The 18,755-nt window shown below is 54.8% G+C and overlaps 2 protein-coding genes across 9 annotated transcripts in view; one reads left to right on the plus strand and one right to left on the minus strand.

Annotated features, from left to right (window-relative positions):
* Positions 1-9,054, minus strand: INCA1 (inhibitor of CDK, cyclin A1 interacting protein 1). 2 transcript variants are annotated; one of them, XM_089900548.1, is made up of 7 exons: positions 6,909-9,054; positions 4,976-5,063; positions 2,242-2,306; positions 1,966-2,005; positions 1,495-1,688; positions 865-1,030; positions 1-628 (listed from the first exon to the last, which is right to left on the minus strand). In XM_089900548.1, exons 1-7 carry the CDS (start codon positions 7,025-7,027, stop codon positions 482-484), a joined length of 819 nt encoding a protein of 272 aa, XP_089756674.1. In that variant the 5' UTR covers positions 7,028-9,054; the 3' UTR covers positions 1-481. The 2 variants fall into 2 exon arrangements, with proteins under 2 accessions (XP_089756674.1, XP_022451822.2); XM_022596114.3 differs by having other exon boundaries at positions 2,242-2,355; positions 6,676-9,054.
* Positions 6,968-18,755, plus strand: part of KIF1C (kinesin family member 1C) — a 22,616-nt gene continuing 10,828 nt past the window's right edge. For 2 of the 7 annotated variants that reach the window (XM_089900515.1, XM_022596074.3), the window contains exons 1-16: positions 6,968-7,352; positions 9,038-9,158; positions 9,421-9,553; positions 9,954-10,030; positions 10,370-10,549; positions 11,178-11,243; positions 11,977-12,155; positions 12,243-12,354; positions 12,808-12,885; positions 13,036-13,101; positions 13,193-13,268; positions 13,768-13,846; positions 14,050-14,195; positions 15,191-15,360; positions 15,471-15,550; positions 15,679-15,754. In XM_089900515.1, the coding sequence (XP_089756641.1) occupies positions 9,448-9,553; positions 9,954-10,030; positions 10,370-10,549; positions 11,178-11,243; positions 11,977-12,155; positions 12,243-12,354; positions 12,808-12,885; positions 13,036-13,101; positions 13,193-13,268; positions 13,768-13,846; positions 14,050-14,195; positions 15,191-15,360; positions 15,471-15,550; positions 15,679-15,754 (1,491 nt within the window). In that variant the 5' untranslated portion in view covers positions 6,968-7,352; positions 9,038-9,158; positions 9,421-9,447. Of the gene's footprint in view, positions 7,353-7,511; positions 7,616-9,037; positions 9,159-9,420; positions 9,554-9,953; positions 10,031-10,369; positions 10,550-11,177; positions 11,244-11,976; positions 12,156-12,242; positions 12,355-12,807; positions 12,886-13,035; positions 13,102-13,192; positions 13,269-13,767; positions 13,847-14,049; positions 14,196-15,190; positions 15,361-15,470; positions 15,551-15,678; positions 15,755-18,755 lie in introns of all 7 variants that reach the window. The other 5 variants (XM_089900511.1, XM_089900512.1, XM_022596075.3 and 2 more) reach the window with 5 other exon arrangements.

The raw sequence follows: 18,755 nt of genomic DNA on the forward strand, positions 1-18,755 counted from the left end.
CGGGGGAGTGGGGCGCGGGCGGCCGACAGCGCTGGGCGGGGGACTCTGGAGCCGGCAGGACTTTTTTCGGGCACAGCTCCTTGAATTTGGGGGACACAGCCCGACTTCATTTTAGCGGGGTCCTCACGAAGGTGAAAGGAGCCCTGCCGCCACACGAGCCTCTCCATCACTACTTCGCGGAAAGAAAGACAACTCCGGGCTCAACATGCTTGCTTTTTAATAACAGAACAAAAAGAGAACACAGTGGCAGGGAGCCGGCCTGCGGGACGACAGGCCTTGGGGAGCTCCTGTGAGACGGGCGGGTAGAGATGGGAGGCCAAGGGAGCCCCGTTCGTGCCTAGTTCAGAGGATGGGAGAGGGAAGTGAGAAAGGTCAGGGAAAGGGGGAATGCCTTGATGTCAGAAATGCTGGAGATTCCAGCGCCCAGAACTAGTCGTGGGTCCTGGAGCACGCTAGCATCTTGGGCGTGGGCAGTTTCTCCTTACTCCTCAGACCGCCACTCCACCCCCCAGGGATTGTAAAGGGGGTCCCTACTGGCTGTGGCCGTGCTGAAGGAGCCCAGAGAGCTCGGCCGCCCGGAGAGACAAGACCCCTCCTGGCCCAGGGGACTCCAGGGAGACCAAAGCAGCTGTAAGGATGAGAAATTGAAGGGAAAAAAAGGAAGAATCAGAAAATAGGTCTCTCTCCAGATTTCCTAATCCCCAAACCCAGGCACTCCCAAGTCTCTGGCTCTCGTCTACTTTATTTTTGTTCCTCTCAAATCCAGCTATCCAACGTGCCTCTTGTGCTCCCGCTGTCTCTCCATGCAAGACCAGGCATCCGCATCACCCTCCACCGCCCCACCAAGTTCCCGTTCAACCATACCTGGGCCCTGCCAGGAGCAAGGAAGTGCTCCTCCTCCCGTGGAGAGTTTGCCCTCTCCTCTTCCAGACCAGGGTGTTCGGTGGAGTTGGGGAGTCCACAGCCGTCGTCGTCAAGCACCAGGGGCTCAGACGGAGCCCTAGAGCTGCCCCACTGGGCCTTCTTCAGTCTGTGGAGACTTCAGACTTAGGAAAGAGGTGCCTGGAGGCCAGGCTTCCTGTCTCTCCATTCTTCACCTTCCTGCCCTGAAATACTTCCTGCTGGGACCCAGGAGTGTTGTCATCTGACTTCCAACTCTCTACTCCCAACTTTCTGCTCCCTTCAGACTGAAGTATTTTCAGTTCAGGGGCTCAAGAGGTGACCTCTAGCTCTGCACTATCCTCCAGTTGCATGGAGTGCTTTCCTGTCTTCAGTGACCTGGTTTCCACTCCTTTCGGCTCATGTGGCTCATCCCCCATCCCTTAGTTCCCTCCTCCTTCCCATATTATAGAAATTTTGCTTCGATCTCACCAAGACCGTGGCACATTCCCAAACAACCTCCAATTCCTTCAAAGCTCTCCACCTCTTCTTTAGTTCAAACCGTCCTGTCCCCATACCCTGTTTAGCTCCCAGAGCCCAAATGTCTCTCCTTACTCATTGATGATTCTGTGTCGCCTCCTTAGATCCTCCAGGTGATAAGTGACAGCCCTTACCCGGGCTGGGATGCCCCCAGATCCCTGCTGCATTCCCGCCAAATATGGCCTCCTTCTCTTTCTTCTGCAGAGCACCTCAGGGGGTGGGAGCCCCTCAGGGGGGTACAGGCCAGGCTGGGAGCAACCAGTGGCTCTCTGTGCCAGAGAATGGGGAAAAGGAGCTAGAAGGCAGAACTGAGTCTCTCAGGGGAGCTGGGACTGAAATAGGGAGTCAGGGGTCTTGGGAAGCCCAGATCACAAAAACATAGCTGTGATCTGGAAAACCTGAAGACTGATTCATAGGAAGGAGGGCCTGGTCAGTGCACTGGCTGGGGGACACCAGAGGGAAGGAGTAATAAGGAGAGCTGGGGCTAGGATAGCAGTGGGTGCAACTTTAACCGAGAGGTGTCAAAAGGCAGAAAGTTTGTCATACCAGCAGGGGTGGGATGTACTGTTCCTCCATCCAGGTGGGGCTGTGAAGCACAAAAAGGGGGCTAAGTACAGAGAGAACACCCCCATCCATACTGTTTCTCTAACAACCTCTCCCAACCACCTATTTGGCATTAGGAGCTAAAATGTCCATCAGCTGGTGGGGCAATTATCTCCAGACTAAAGCTTATTGCTACCATAAGGCTTTATGGTAGTTTAAAATTGTAGAGCTTCCCCTCCCTACCTCCAGTTAATCTCCATTTTCTCCATTTCTACCCACCTGGGCCTTTGACTAAGGTTCTCCCAGAAGGTGTCTCCATAGCGCTGGGGCGTCAGTCTGAGGCTCTGGGAAGGCAAGCTGGGTGGTGGAGATCGGCTGACCACCCTGGAACACCTGAGGTGAGGACAAGGTAGGTTCAGGTCTGGCTCTTCCCTTACAGCATCTACTCACTCCAGGAATTTAGGAGTCTTATCTTACTACGGGACCATACAGCTGCCCAGGCTCCCTCAGGCCTTGTCCTCCCTTATCCATTTTAGCTGAGGAAGGTGGTGAGGCCTTTGATTTGAAAGGAGATTGGAGCTGGAGTGAGCATGGAGATTAGCAACTGTTTGAGCTTCAGATCTCACTGAATCTCAAATAAGTACACCTCACAACCAGGGAACATCATATTGAGCAAGCAGGGCTGTCAAATACGAAGGCCCCGACTACTCAAGTGATGCGACAGTTTCCTTTTAGTCAATGCAAGTATCCAGGAGAGCAGGGCCTCTGTTCACCCCTGCTTTATCTCCCCATCTCAGAAATACTAATGTCCTTTAGGTAGGAAGGGGTGTGCAAAGCTGTTTGAGAACAGTTCTCATCACTCCTAAAGCCCCCAGACTGACTGATGTCTGCTCTCCTGCTCTCTAGAAGAGTGTCCTAGGGCTTCGTCCTCGGCACTTTATCTTCTTTATCTCCATTCCTCCTTAGGTGATCTCACCCAGGCCATGACTTTATTTATTATCTTTTTTTTTTTTTCGGTACGCGGGCCTCTCACTGTTGTGGCCTCTCCCGTTGTGGAGCACAGGCTCCGGACGCGCAGGCTCAGCGGCCATGGCTCACGGGCCCAGCCGTGCCGCGGCACGTGGGATCTTCCCGGACAGGGGCATGAACCCGTGTCCCCTGCATCGGCAGGCGGACTCTCAACCACTGCGCCACCAGGGAAGCCCCATTATCATCTTTTTTAATTGAAGTATAACTGATTTACAATGCTGTGCCAATCTCTGCTGCACAGCAAAGTGACTCAGTTATACACATTCTCTTTTTTAAATATTCTTTTCCATTATGGTTTATCACAGGATATTGAATATAGTTCTCTGTGCTACACAGTAGGACCTTGTTGTTCCAGGCCATGATTTTAAACCACCAATGTGCTGATGACTCCCAAATCTGCATTTCTTGCTCTGGCTCCTCCCCTGGACTCCAGACTTGCAGGTTCAACTGTCCACTCAACATCTCCTCCCTAGCCTTCCCCATCTTGCTGAAAAGCACCCCAAATGCCCAGTTGCTAGAGCCAAAAATCTGGTATGCCTTACTTCCCTCACCTCCGATATCCAGTCTATCAGCAAGTTTTGTGAGTTCTACATCTAAAATACACTAAAAAAAAAGAAAAAAATCATTTTTTCTTTTGGCTGCTCCACACTGCTTGTGGGATCTCAGTTCCCCAACCAGGGATCAAACCCAGGCCCTTGGCAGTGAAAGCACGGAGTCCTAACCACTGGACTGCCCAGGAATTCCCCCATAAAATACACTCAAATTTGACTACTCCTCACTATTTCCATTCCCACCATCATATTCCAGCTTATCTTCCCCTCTCTGGACTACAGAGATAGCCTCCTCCTCCATTCCCTGCTTCCATCTGAATCCCTCAATAATCTATTCTGCACAGAATAATCTTTTAAATTTATTTATATTGGCTGCACAAGATCTTAGTTGCAGCATGTGGGATCTTTAGTTGCGGCATGCATGCAGCATCTAGTTCCCCCACCAGGGATTGAAACTGGGCCCCCTGCATTGGGAGCACGGAGTCTTACCCACTGCAGCACCAGGAAAGTCCCAAGAATAATCTTTTAAAAATGCTTATGTGAAATGATATATGGTTTAAGATTTGCTTCAATATAGTCTGAGTAGCAGGAGGCTGAATGGGTGTATCAATAAAAAGATTATCTATGTAATGATAATTACTGCACCTGACTAAAAAGCATACTCCAGGTTCATGATTACTATTTTCTCTACTTCTGCAGTTGTTTGAAATTTTCCATAATAAAAAAGTTGAAGAAAAAAAAGGTCTGCTTATGTCATTTCCTTACTTAGAACCTTTCTACTGTCCTTAGAATAAAATTCAAACTCTTTTCAATGGCCTATAAGATCCTATAGATCCTATATGATCTGGCCTCTGCCTGTCTGACTTTACTCCACTTTTCCCTTAATCACTAAGTTTCAGTTACGCTAACCTGCTTCCTGGTCCTAGAAGGCAGCAAGCTAATTTCTTTCTTGGGCTTTTTTTTCTTTAAACCTACTATTCCTTCTTTTACTCCCTGGTTCTTATCAGACTGGCGCCTTCTCATTTTTCAGATCTCAATTCAAACTCACTTCCTCCTCCTCTTCCACAATCACCCTATATAAACTTGTGTCTCCAAGACAGTCTGTTTTACATTATGTTGTACCTCTATTTTATTTTCCTCGTGTACTTATTACTATTTGAAATTATATTTATTTGTATGCACTTTCTATCTCCTCCCCCTAGAAGGTAAGCTCTATGAGCAGGACCCCTATGTTCTAATTGCTGAATTCTCAATGCCTAATATACAGTGCCTAGAACATTGTAATGTTCAAAAGCAATTTGCCGAATAAATTAATAAATCACCAATCCCCTGAGACCAGGCACTGAGCTTCTTGTTCCTTATTTCCTACTCCTCTTAGGGAAGAACCCAGGCATGCAATCTTCCCTCCTCCCCACTGGGTGGGGAGGACTCACTTGACAAAAGGGATAAGGTTTTCTCCATCCTCCTGCGCTTGCATGACTGGACTGGGCTGGGTGGCTGGACTGAGTCTCCTCATTGGTGCTGGGGGGATAATGGAAAATGAATCATTCACTCATGTAATGGCTGTAGGAATGAACCTGTAGCAGGTCTAGAGATTGGAAAGAAGATGTATGGGGCCAGAAAAGAAGAAAGAGAGCTGAAAAGGTATTTCAAGTACTGAACATTTCTATTAGCTGAACATACAAGTTCAAGATGGCAGACACAGGAAATGTGGATGTGGTAAAAGAGAAAAATAAATGTTGTGAAGCCAAACATACAGAGTAAGTGAAATTTACAGATGGCAGTGGAGTGAATTAACTGGCAACATGGGATAATGAAACGAAAAAGGGTGACAGGTGGACTAGATAGGGCAGAGGCATTTGGGGATAGTTGGTACAGAACTGGTGGCTGGGGTCAGAGAATTCAGGGTTGGTAAATAAACCAGGTGTGAGGGGTTAATAAAAGGTAAGTGTGGGGCTTCCCTGGTGGCGCAGTGGTTGAGAGTCCGCCTGCCGATGCAGGGGACGCGGGTTCGTGCCCCGGTCCGGGAGGATCCCACGTGCCGCGGAGCGGCTGGGCCCGTGAGCCATGGCCGCTGAGCCTGCGCGTCCGGAGCCTGTGCTCCGCAACGGGAGAGGCCGCGACAGTGAGAGGCCCGCGTACCGCAAAAAAAAAAAAAAAAAAAAAAAAGGTAAGTGTGGACAGAGTGGTCAGTTGGTGACAAGGAAGGAGGAGGCAGTTGGGAATGTCTACAGGTGAAGAAGGTGAGCAGAGAGGTCAGTTATACAGAGCCAGAATTCGGGACAGCCAAAGGTGACCTGACAGCCAGTGGGGGGTTGGCAGAAAAGGCAGATAAGAATGTTAGATGAGTTAGAAGAGTGACTGTAGGCAGCATAAATGTCAGAAAATTGGAAACTGTTGCAGGTGAATAAGTATTTATCCAAAGGCAACTAAGGATGGGCTGAGAAAGGAGTTAGGCGAAGTGAAGAATGGAGAGAGGAGTATTTAGAGCTGAGGTGGCAAATGCCATAGTTAAAATCTGGCTGAAAGGGCAGATGGGGTCTAAATTGGATGTCTTGGGCCAGAGCAGGGGAAGCTGGACTAGAGGGCAGGTGGAAGCTGAGGGGCATTCAGACCTCAAGTAATTGGGTCTAGGTGGGCGACCCAGATCTATGAGGAGAATGGGCCTAAGGAAGCTAGACAGAGGACTGGACAGTTGGCCCGGGGGCAGCCAAGGCTGTGAGGGCAACCTGAGCCTGACGAGGCAGCTGAGGACCTGAGGGGTCCGGCTGGTCTGAGGAGTTGGCCAGAGCCTGGGGTTCTTGGGGGAAGAGGGACTTGGAGGGAAGGCCAGGCCTTAGTGGGCTCAGGGGACCCTTGGTAGGTGGACTGGGGCGTGGGGAACAGCTAAGCCCGAAGGCAAAATTGGGGGCCTGAGGAGTCGATGTGGCCCCCAGGTGGTGCGCCCGCGTCTGAAGGCCTGCCTGAGGACCGCGGGGGGCCAGGCTGGGTAGGCAGGGGTGGCCTGGGCCTGAGAAGGCACCCAAGTCTGAGCGGACGACCCGGGCCTGCGGGGTCTGTCGAACGTGAGGGCCAGGAAAGGACCCAGCGACCGGGTGGCCGTGCCGTCGCCGACTACATTTGGCCACGGTACCTGAGGCAGCTGCGCGGCCAGTTCTAGAACTATACGCCGGGCCCGGAGGAGGAGGGAGGCAGCGTCGGCAGCCGAGGGCGGAGCCGGCCGGCGCCGCGCGCCTGGGGCGGGGCCTGCGCCGAGCCACCTCCTGGGCGGGGCCCTGCGCGCGGGTCCGCCCCCTAAGCGCGCCTCCGACGGCGGCGACGTGCGCGGGTCCGGGTCTTGGGTCTTCTAGCGGGGTCGACCTCAACTCTCCCCGGCTTTCTGGGCGCTGGTCACCCTCCCGAGTGCCTGCGTCCTGCTCGCCCTCCCGTGTCCGCAGCTCGGTTACCCCGTCTCCGCCCGGTGGGCCCCGCAGTTCTGGGGACATTGCCCCTTTAACAGCTGTCCGGGTCGCTGCCTAGTCCTTCTCGGGACGGCGCGCGCCCGCCCGCCCAACCGCGCGCGCGCGCCCGCCGGTCCCCCGCCCCTCGCTCCCGCCCCAGCTCGTGCTGCCCGGGCGGGCGCCGGCCGCTGGCGCCGCTACTGCTGCCGCCCCCGGGGCGCGAGTCCGCCGCCCGCCGCCCGGGGACCCGGCGAGGGGCGGGGGCAGCCCCGAAGCGGCCCCGGATTGCCCCCGCTCCCGCCTCACGCTTCACGGGAAGTTTGTCCCTTTGCACTCTGCCCAGCCGCTCCGGGAGCCCCGCCGCGACGAGGTGAGAGCTGTGGGAGAGGGGGGGTGAGGGAGGGGACGCCCGCGGAGGAATGTGCCGGGCTGGGGGGCGGGGAGCCGGGGTCCCGGTTTGCACCACCCGGCGGGGGCCGGCTGGCCGCGGGAGCCGGGATCATGTGCTATTTGTCCCGCGGAGGCGCAGAGAGGTGCCAGGCCCGGGGCGGCCGTCGGTTGGCTGGACCGGAGGACACTGTCCGCATGGCCGCCCAGAAAGGCCGGGACGGGGGCCTGTGTGAAAACTTCTGGGTGAGCAAGGTGCAGGTGGCCCTAGGCCCCCTTTCGGGTCGCTCGGCCTCACCCCAGCCGCGGCTACTCTCTGCACCCCACTGACCCATTACGCTGCACCAGCCGACCCCTCTACCTCTCTCCTGGCCCATTACCCCGCCATCCACCAGCAGTGCCACCTCATTCCCTGCCCCGTTAGCCACAACGGCGTTACAATTGCGTGTCTCCATCAGTGTCCTTTCCCTCCCCTGATCAGGGTCTGGGGGTCAGGGCTGTTCTTCCTGAGACAGCCTCTGTGGTTTCAGCTACTCCCTTCCTGTCCTCAGACAGACCAGCCCTCTCACCCCTCCCATGCCCTGGCCAGAAAGGCTGGTGAGGTGAGGCCCAGCAGGACAGGGGTTTGAGGCCCTTTGGGGCCACAGAAGGGGGCTCAACACCTCTGATCTCTCTTCACAGCCCTCCCACCCTGTTGTCCGTGGGTGTGGGCTGCTCAGCCTCTCCTCCCAGGGTGTGGGCACCGGATCACCCACATTCCTGGCTCCAGACTGGCACTTTCCCCAGGGCAGTGGATGCCATAGCACTAGCCCCAGGCTGGACCTGGGACCTGCCTGCTTCCTTTCCCTTCTCTCCCTCTTCAGGGGGACCCTACTGCTATCCTCCCTTCCCATAAACATAGGTATTCTGGATCCTCCAACAGAGGACTCTGGTGGTTGGTTGGATGGTTACAGGATGACCCCACCCTCTCCTGCCCATTGTCCTGGATCCTAAGGAGGAAGTGCTGGGGGCTGGTCAAGGGATTTGGGGCTTATAGGCAGGCCCTGTGGATCCCAGTTCTGGGCTGTACCTCCAGCCATTGGATTTTGCCCATCAGCAGTCTCTCCCTCTGTGTGGAGGTTATGGACCCTAGGTGGGAGCTGGTTTCTACTTCTCCCTGGCTGACCCTGTGGGGGAATTTTAGGGCAGGTCTTATGTTTGGGATTTTCTTGCATCTTGTTTCTCTTCTGGGCTTCCAATTTGTGCTTTTCCCCTACCTGTTTAACATTTCTGTGTTTGCTGTCCTCTGTGTGTCCCCTTACGTTTCTTCGTAGCATGACCTCAGTCTTCTTGTCTCTCTCATTTTCTTGGTGTTTGGGACTTTCTGCCTCTCCTCTCCCCGCTTCCCACCACCCTCAGTGTCTCTGCCCATGTGTCCCTCTCTGAATTGCTCTCTGTCCAGCCTCTTTCTCTCTTCTCTTTCTGAACGTTCAGTGCACTTGTGAGTGACGAGGAATAAAAATATCACCGTCCCTGCCCTTGGATTCACATTGCATTCGATCACTCCAGAGGAACAGCCATCCTCACCTTTCCTAACATTACCCCCGACCCCTTGTCCTCCAACCCTGGAACCTCAGACACACCTCTGGAGCCACGGGTGCCTCCTAACCACTCTTCCCCCGCAACCAGGGTTTCCCTTACAGCCCCAGCTGGCGTGGCCAGGCCCCCAGTGTAGGATGGGGCTCCTCCTACGAGGGCCGGTGGCAGCCAGAACTGATACAGCCCCCCTGGTCTGGGGCCAGGACACCAGGTAACTCTGGGGTGACGTCCCAGGTCCCTGCCTGCTGGGAAAAGGCTGGGGAGAGAGGCAGGAACACCTCTGGGAGTCCCTGAGGAGACTGCCATTGGGGAGGAAGGCCAAGGAAACAGAAACTGGGTCCTTGAGGGGCTGGGTTGCCGGGGAAGCGGGTGTGGAGAGACTGGTTCCTGGGAAAAGTTGGGAGGCAATGTATGGGTCCCCCAGACATTGCCTCCCAACAGCTCTGACCTCCTCTTCTATCTCTGTCCTCCAGCTGAGGAGGGTGGGAGTATCTGGAGCCATGGCTGGCGCCTCGGTGAAAGTGGCAGTGAGGGTTCGGCCCTTCAACGCCCGTGAGACCAGCCAGGATGCCAAGTGTGTGGTCAGCATGCAGGGCAGCACCACCTGTGAGTGAGTCCCAGGGGCCCGTCTGGGCACAGGCAGGGCAGCCCGGGCCCACTGTACGGGCCAGTCCTGGCGGGCTGGAGGGCTCTGCTGGGCAGGGAGCAGGTGTTAATTGTAAGGAAGGAGGCTGGGACAGGCTGGCCTTTCCGTGCTCCCAGTCCCTGGGAGGGGGAATGTTGGCCTGGAGCCCTCCATTGCCCAATCCAGGGAGGCAGCCGGGAGGGGGGCGGGTCCTGGGAAGCCAAAATTAGCTTTGGTGGCTGGAGGGGGTGGGGAGTATTAAAGGGGAGAGATGAACTAGGATAGAGGTGGGGAGTGGGATTCCCGGCTTCTGAGGGCTTGTGGGGAGTGGGCAGCGGTCGGGAGTACCTGACCTTGGCCTTCGTTCCTTTGCTTTCTCAGCCATCATCAATCCCAGACAGAGCAAGGATGCCCCCAGAAGCTTCACTTTCGATTACTCCTACTGGTCACACACTTCGGTGAGGTTGTTAGGTTGGGGGAAGAGCTAAGCAAAGAGGGACGGGGGATTCAGGTCCTGGGGAGGGAGCATTGCTGGGAAATAGGACCTCCAGGGAATTGATTGGGAGGACCAGGACCCTTGGGTGGGGGTGGGTAGGACCCTGAACTTGTGACTAGGACCAGGAAGGGGGAGGCAGAATCCCTGGGATAATTTAGGGCTGGCAGGAAACTAGATAGGATCCTCAGGGATGATTAGGACCGTGATCGGGTTGGGGGCACACAAGACCTTTGGGCACCTAGATACCAAGGACAAAGTCATCTAGGGTTCCTGCTGTCTTTCTTGCCCCCCTTTTACCTAGGCCGAGGACCCCCAGTTTGCATCTCAGCAACAGGTGTATCGGGATATTGGAGAAGAGATGCTGCTCCATGCCTTTGAAGGCTACAACGTGTGCATCTTTGCCTATGGGCAAACGGGGGCTGGGAAATCCTACACCATGATGGGGCGGCAGGAGCCAGGGCAGCAGGGCATCGTGCCCCAGGTACACTCGGGGCCTGGCAGGGCGGCCAGGGCTGAAGCATCTTCAGCTGCCCCTCGGGGAGTAGGCTGGGTTCTAAGCGTTGTGGAGCAGAGACTGGGCTCTCTGAGGTTGCTAGTAATAGGGAAGGTGATGGGGGATGAGGTTGGCTCCAACCTGGACGTCAGGGCCAAGAAAGCTCAGTGAGAACAGCCACACCTTTGGCGGCAGAGCGCCCAGGGTTTGAACCTTGTTTCTACCACTTGCTGCCGTCTTACCTTGTCTCGTAATTATTTGTGAGTGTAGTTCCCATGTAGGCTTGTGTACCGTAGTCAAGGTGTTTACTGTAGGAAAAGCCAGTTGTGGATAACTGAGAGTTGACCATAATCTCTCTGACTGCAGCATAGAGACCTTGCATACAGGCTCCGGGCTTGCATTTTGGCTCACTGAATACTAGCCTGTGACCCTGGGCAAGTGTGAACCTCTCAGAGGTTGCTTTCCCATCTGTAAAATGGGAACGATCCCATCCCTCCCTTGGGGCTGCGGTAAGGGTTAAACAGGGTCACTTGAGATCTGGCCTGGCCTGGGTGCTGGGCGCCACAGGTGTGCCATGAACAGCAGCATCTTTGTGCTTCTCTGTGTCCCCCTCCAGCTCTGTGAGGACCTGTTCTCTCGTGTTAGTAAGAACCAGAGCGCTCAGCTATCCTATTCTGTGGAGGTAAGCCCAGGTCTTGGGAGGGGGCTGGGAGGGGAGCCACAGTGTCCCCTGGGTAGGGAGGAGGTGAGCAGAGCGATTAAGACCAAGTGCAGTCTCTGGAGTCAGGCAGCCTGGGATCTGCTCTAGGCTTTACCAGTTAGTAACTGTGGCTTTGGGCAAACAACTTCTTTCTCGGCTCCAGAGCGTGTTTATCTGAAATGATAATGATCAGGGGTCCCCTTCTAGGGTTGTTGGAAGGCTCAGTGAGCTTGCACATGTAAAATGCTTAGCGACACATAGTAAACACTCAGTGTAGGTTACCTGTATTGTATCCAGTGGAGTCCAGGTTAAGTTTCCCATTGGGTGTGGTTGTTAGCTTTTTTACTCTTTTAAGAAATTTATTTATTAATTATTTATCTTTGGCTGCATTGGGTCTTTGTTGCTGCGCGCGGCTTTCTCTAGTTGCATCGAGCGGGAGCTATTCTTCGTTGCGGTGCACGGGCTTCTCGTTGCGGTGGCTTCTCTTGTTGAGGAGCTCGGGCTCTAGGCACGCGGGCTTCAGTAGTTGTGGCTCGTGGGCTCCAGAGCGCAGGCTCAGTAGTTGTGACGCACGGGCTTAGTTGCTCTGCGGCATGTGGGATCTTCCTGGACCAGGGCTCGAACCCATGTCCCCTGCATTGGCAGGTGGATTCTTAACCACTGCGCCATCAGGGAAGCCCACCTTTATTACTTTTTATTTGCTTCTCCCACTCAGGTGAGCTACATGGAGATCTACTGTGAGAGGGTACGAGACCTCTTGAACCCCAAGAGTCGGGGCTCTCTGAGGGTCCGAGAGCACCCCATCCTGGGCCCCTACGTGCAGGACCTGTCTAAATTGGCTGTGACCTCTTACGCAGACATTGCTGACCTCATGGACTGTGGAAATAAAGCGCGGTGAGGCAGGCTGATGGGGCGGAGGGCAAGGCAGACGGGGTTAGGAAGATGAGGGGCCGGACCCACTGACCATTCCCTCCCCCCCAGGACTGTGGCCGCCACCAACATGAATGAGACCAGCAGCCGTTCCCACGCCGTCTTCACCATTGTCTTCACGCAGCGCTGCCACGATCAGCTCACTGGACTGGACTCAGAGAAAGTAGGCCCCCCCCCCTCCACCCGCTGCAACCCCATCCCACCTGGTAACAGAGACAGAGATGTGATCAGCGGGCCTTGTGTCCTCCCTCCCTGTCCAGGCTTGGTTGAGTGCCTCCTCTGAGCTTCCACAGCCCACCGTGCTTCCCCTATCAGATCAGTGGGATAGTCTTCTTTTACATGTTTGTTCTTCTAGCTAGGCTCCTTGGGGCAGGTCTTGGAGCCCACTGTGTGCCTTGTCCCGGCACACAGTGGGCATGTGAATATCTGTGATTGAATAAATGAAGAAAAGGACAACTAACCAAACCCTCACTGTCATCTTATGTATCCCCCTTCCATCCCCCACTCCTGGCTTTCTCCATCCCTTGCCAACTGCCTAGTCCCCTTGCTGGGTGTTCCCTTGATATGCCTGCCCCGCACTGACCCAGTCACCTCCTGTCTCTTTCCTCTGACCCAGGTCAGTAAGATCAGTTTGGTGGACCTTGCTGGCAGTGAGCGGGCTGACTCCTCAGGGGCCCGGGGCATGCGCCTGAAGGTGAGGGGCTTGGGAGGGTCGGACAGGGCAGTGTTGGGGGCTGTGTGCAGTGGTCTCAAATCATAACCTGGGACTCTGGCTGTGGGGGGAGCGGGAGAAGGGGATCGGAGTGGGAGAAGAAGGCCTCATTCCCCACGTTCCTCTTGCCAGGAAGGCGCCAACATCAATAAGTCCCTGACCACTCTAGGGAAGGTGATCTCGGCCCTCGCGGATATGGTAAGACCTGGGCGTGGGAAGAGAAGGGGCTCTGGGAAAGCGGACAAAGAGGGTGGCCCACCGTAACCCCCTTCCTCCTTCTGTCCCTCAGCAATCAAAGAAGCGGAAGTCGGATTTTATCCCTTACAGGGACTCTGTGCTCACCTGGCTGCTCAAGGAGAATCTGGGTGAGGGGCTTCTCCTCTCTGTCTCTCTATGGCGACCCTGCCACCATTCCTGCCAACCCCCTTTTGATACCAGTCCCATTGACACCCCTGGAACCTCAAATCCTCCAGTGGTCCGTTGACTCTCCCCCTGATCCCCAGGGGCATCCTTTGAAAGTGTCCTGATGCTGGGATCAAGGCCACACGCTCCCTGCCAAGCCAAGGGCCTCACTGACTTGGCTCCCCGTGACTGCTCTCTGACCTCACACCTGCCTTTGACTTCATCCTCTGCCCACTGATCGCTGATTGTCCCACAGATGTCTGATGTCTCCCTGACCTCACCCCCACTTTCTCTGACCACCAGATTTCGTGATTAGCTCCACAACTCTTAGCTTTACCCTACCTTGGACAGTGACCCTATTGGACCCCTGCCTGAGCAATGAGGCCCCCCTGACCCTGTGACCCAGTCTGACTTTTTTTAGGACCCTGCCCAGCTCAAGCTTTCCCCTCCTTTCATTCGTAGGTGGGAATTCACGCACAGCAATGATTGCGGCCCTGAGCCCCGCGGACATCAATTACGAGGAGACTCTTAGCACCCTCAGGTGGGGCTCTAGTAGGGGTGGGGTGGGACACGAAAAGTGCCAGGAGCTCAGCAGCTGGTAGCTCAGGACCCTCCCCATGAGATAGGGTTGACCCTCAGCTCTACTGCACTATGATGAAACCTGGGAGGGAGAGGGAATCGGGCAGCAGACCAAGGTCACCCGTGTCTAGGCCTCACCGGTCCCGCTCCTCCCTCCTCATCCAGGTACGCCGACCGCACCAAGCAGATTCGCTGCAATGCCATCATCAACGAGGACCCTAATGCCCGGCTGATCCGTGAGCTGCAGGAGGAGGTGGCCCGGCTGCGCGAACTGCTGATGGCCCAGGGGCTCTCCGCCTCTGCCCTGGGAGGTGGGACTCTGGGAGGGTCAGCTCAGGGAGGCTCCTTGGCCCAGCTCATCCCTCCTCATTTGCCTTTGCCCAGGCCTGGGACCAGGGAGGGACCACTGCCCAGATAGCCCAACAAGTGCCCCTTGACTTAGATGCAGATGTGGAGAGGGGACAGGTCACGCTTTTAGATGTTACAGAACTGAGAGGGACTGATCCTCCTGGGGAGAGGCAGGCAGGATTCAGAGGGACCTTGACAGGCTCCTGGAACTACTGAAACAACAGGAGCAGGAGTAAATGGCAAGTCATGCGTTTATGGTTTGAACAGTAAGTCATTAAGAATAGGCTGCTGGGCACCTGCCTTGACAGAAGTTCTTGTGAAACATTGGGAATTAAATTGACCGTAAGCTTAATAATAGTCAACAGTGGACTAATTTCTGAAACGTAAGGCTCAGCCTCCTTACTGTGAAATGGTATCTGTATTAGATAGTCTATGATCCGTGTTGGCTGTGTCTGGTGTGGACTGTGCATTCAGTCTTGGGGTCCATCCCATTGAGGAGTTGGGGTGCTAAGGGGCACGGTGGGGAGAATAAGGGTTCTTGGGAAGAGAAGGTAGACACGATGTTCGCCTCTGTACATTTGAAGGGTAGTCTTGCAAAAGAAAAAAGCAGTGTAGTCTTTTTCATCCTAGAGGGCAGAACTAGAAACAGAGCTACATGTAACATGGGGCAGATTTCAGCTGAGAAAAGTTCTCAGCTAAGAACTTTCTGATGGTACAAGTCATCCTGCAATGGAAGGAACTGGCTACCTTGTTCAGTAATGAGCTTTCCATCCCTGGAGGGGAACAAGCAGAGACTTGGTGTCCATTTGTCAAGGCTGCAGTAGGAGGGCTCCCTACTTTGTGGAGGTGGACCATGGGTCTTCTGCAGTCCTTCCAAGCTGGTCCCCTGTGAGACCTCTGTTTCCGATCAGTTCCATCTTTCCTTGGCCTCCTTCTTTTACCTTCTTCTCCCTCCTAGGCCTGAAGGTGGATGAGGGGAGTCCCGGAGGTGCTCTGCCAGCTGTATCGTCTCCCTCTGCCCCAGCTTCGCCCTCGTCCCCCGCAGCACACAACGGGGAGCTGGAGCCATCGTTCTCCCCCAGTGCCGAGCCCCAGATTGGGCCTGAGGAGGCCATGGAGAGACTGCAGGTGGGAAGCTGGAGCTGGCAAGGGGTGGGGCTCTGGGGGCTGCTGGGAAGCACCCCCTGGGAGGTGCTTGTCCCAGTCTGTCCTGACCACTGCCCGTCTTGTGCCCCCAGGAGACAGAGAAGATTATAGCTGAGCTGAATGAGACCTGGGAGGAGAAGCTACGTAAGACGGAGGCCTTGAGGATGGAGAGGTGTGAGGGTGGGGCCGACAGGTGGAGCCCTGGAAGGAGTGGGGTGGGGAGGGAAGGTCAGGCCCTGCAGGGGAGGGGTTCGTGGGTACCGATGACCAGACCAATATCTGCCTCTCCTTTGCCTACAGAGAAGCGTTGCTGGCTGAGATGGGGGTGGCTGTCCGGGAAGATGGGGGAACCGTGGGCGTCTTCTCTCCAAAGAAGGTGAGTGAGGAGGCCTCAGAGACTCTGGATGCTGAAAGGAGAGGGTTGGGGTGGCAGGGTCATGAGTTCTAACTCTGATCTCAGGTCTCTGAATTGTCCCTCCATCACCTCTGTCCCCACTCCCGCTCCTCCCCTCTCTGTTGTCCGGCCGTCCCTGTCTTCTGCCTCCATCTAGGGACCACAGGATGCCAGGGTCCCTGCCCTTAGGGGGATTTCAAGAGCTGCTTAGAATCTAGGTATTTATAAATAGACACCCACACACGTGCGTGTATGAGTTCATGCGTAGAATGTATCTCTGGATTCATAAGAAACTGGTTACGGTGGTTACCCCAGGGGGAAGGGAGAGGACCCTGGGAGATTGCAGGTTGGTTGGGATAGCGACTTGTCCACTGTGTACACTTCTGTATCGTTTGGATTTTGTAACCTGTGTATGTGTTAGCTATTCAAAAACAAGCAAACAAATGCAAAAAAACGTAAAAAGTACGTTTCGAAAGGATAACTTGGGAAGACAAGACTGTAAAAGGAATAGAAGAGTAAGCACTAACCTGTAGGATGTTGCTTGTAAACGCAGCGAGAGGTTTAAAGATGGAAGCATCAGTGCGGCCTGGAGGTGTATGGAAACTGGTTTCCTGGAGAAGGTGGTTTGGAAAGTGGAGCCTGAAAGATGGATGGGGGGCGTGGTAGAGAGGAGCAGAGAGAACACCGGGCCGAGCAAATGTGGGGTATTGTCGGCCGAGTGGGGCGCACCAGCACCTGTCACGTGCCCGCTGTGTAGTAAGCGCTCAGTAAGGCTTTGTGGAGAGGAAGGAAGGAAAGAAGCAGGGCAGGAGTGATCAGGCTCAGTTGGAGGCAGGAATGGTATTCAAAACCTTTAGCAACCAGCACAGCATAGGGACCAACCAGTCAGAGTGGACGCTGGCTTCCGACGGCCAGCACAGCTGTAGCGGTGCACACTGGTGAAGCGGTGGTGCAGAGGCCAGTTTGGGCAAAGCAGGAACTTCCAGTCCCAGCCCTGGAATGGAGCCAGCCACGCCTGTCAGGGCTGTGGTATGAAGCATCATAGGATCAGGCTCTAAGTGAGATACACCTCTTCCAGGCAGTGGGTTACTGGAAGGAGACCCCTCCGATTTTCATACGGATATGGCGTCTGGGTGACTGAGCAAGCAGGGACCATTGAACAGGGATCCAGACAGAGGAGAGGGCTTTGCCTGGCCTGAGGCACGGCCAGGGGCGAGAGAGCTGTCGGTGGGTGATTGAGGGTGGCAGGCAGGGCTGAGGGGTCAGGTCCGGGGCTGGGCACCCAGGGCTTTGGGATCCCCCAGAGGCGCACATCTGGGAGGAGGGACTGCAGGGGGCTCTCAGCATGGCTTGCCAGCCACCTGGGGGTTCCAGGTGCCTGTGGAGCTTCTGCCGCAGCTGCAGGGCTATAGGGAAAGGCAGAGAGGGATGGACAGGCTGATGGGTGGGTTTTTCTTTCCTGGAGAGGCTCACACTGTGCAAGGTGCCACCTGCTTGAGCTTGGGACCAACAGGAGGGGCTTCTGTTCTGTTTTGTTCTTAGTTGTTCTTGTAAAGGTGGCACGCCCCACCGGGAATGTTTACTTCGTACAGTGAGGTGCAAAGGAAATCTCCTTCCTTCCCACCCTCGGGTTCCCCTCCCAGAGGCGAGTCCTGTTGCTGGCTCCTGATGTGTTCTTCTAGAGGTAGTCTCTGCACGTACAGGCGTGTGTTATAATCATCCACGTACGCATGCACACATCGCCCCTCTTTGCTGTGGTGCTAGTTCCATACTTGACATGTTACTTTTTCACATATCAGTGTATCGCAGTTCTGTCCGTTTTTTTTTTTTTCCCCCCACAGTGTCAGAATATTCTATTGTATAGACATAGGATAATTTTTTTTTTAACCAGCTTCCTACTGATGGACATTTAGGTCGTTTCCCATTCTTTGATACTATAAACAACGTTACAGAAGACAGTCTTACTAATGGTCTGCTGTCTGTAGAACGTATTCCTAGAAGTGGAGATTTGGGGTCCACCAGTAGCCAGGTAAAACTTTGATCTCTTTTGCCAGCGTGCCTCCAGAGATTTTAACCATGCCCACTTATACTCCCAAGAGCATCATACAAGACAGCCCGTGTTCCCTCATCCTCTTCAACTTCTTGATCTTTGCCCATCTGATTGGTAAAAAAAAGCATCTTAGGGGAGGTAACTTCGGCATTTTCTCCAGGTGGCGAGACATTGTCGTAAGTTTAAAAGTCATGTGGATTTCAGAGAGAAAGCTGTTAGGCTCACAGGAGAAACGGGTTTGGTGGGGGTGACTCCAACCTAGGAAACGTCGAGTGGAGAATTGGGTCCTTGCGGCAGAAGCTCCAGTTTGTCCTGGAGAGAGCCAAGGGCCTTAGGGAAAGCCCCTTCTTTCCTGAGACCTCGCCACCAGGCCTAAGGACTTCCTAAGTCAGTAATTTTCAAACCTGGCTCGGAGCTTCCTTCACAGGGAATGGCAGGGGGGCGCGCAGGACTGGACTCTGGGTCCCCTGCCCCCACCTCGGCCTGAGCAGCTCTCTACTTATCTGCTTGACGTGTTAGGCTTCTAGGTAAGGTTTCCTGTGAACAAAGGGTTCCAGGGCTGAATAAAGATTGAAAAGCACTGCCCTAAATCATGTCCCCTCTCCCGAGGGATAGATCGCTTTCTGCTTCCAGGACCCATCCGTGTTTGCCATTCCCAAGCAGGCCTGACACTGCGGTGTCGGGAGGGGCGTGGTCATCCCTCAGGAGAAGAGGAAGTGTTGCAGAGTCATCGTTGGAGGGGCCGACGCACAGATACACAACGCATCCACTGTGGACGTAGCCTTGGGCTTCCTGTTCAGGGGGCTCCCAGAGAAAGATGGGGCCTTGACTGCTGTCTTCCCCTACACCCTGTGCTCCCCTGCCTCCGTGCCTTTGTTCAGACTCCTCTTTCACCTGAAACACTCTTCCTTGTTCATGTCCACGTCCTCCTCA

This window comes from Delphinapterus leucas, chromosome 19, assembly GCF_059928025.1.
Source record: "Delphinapterus leucas isolate spDelLeu-1000000601 "Yukka" chromosome 19, BTC_Dleu_Yukka2, whole genome shotgun sequence".
In the NCBI taxonomy this organism is placed as follows: domain Eukaryota; kingdom Metazoa; phylum Chordata; class Mammalia; order Artiodactyla; family Monodontidae; genus Delphinapterus; species Delphinapterus leucas.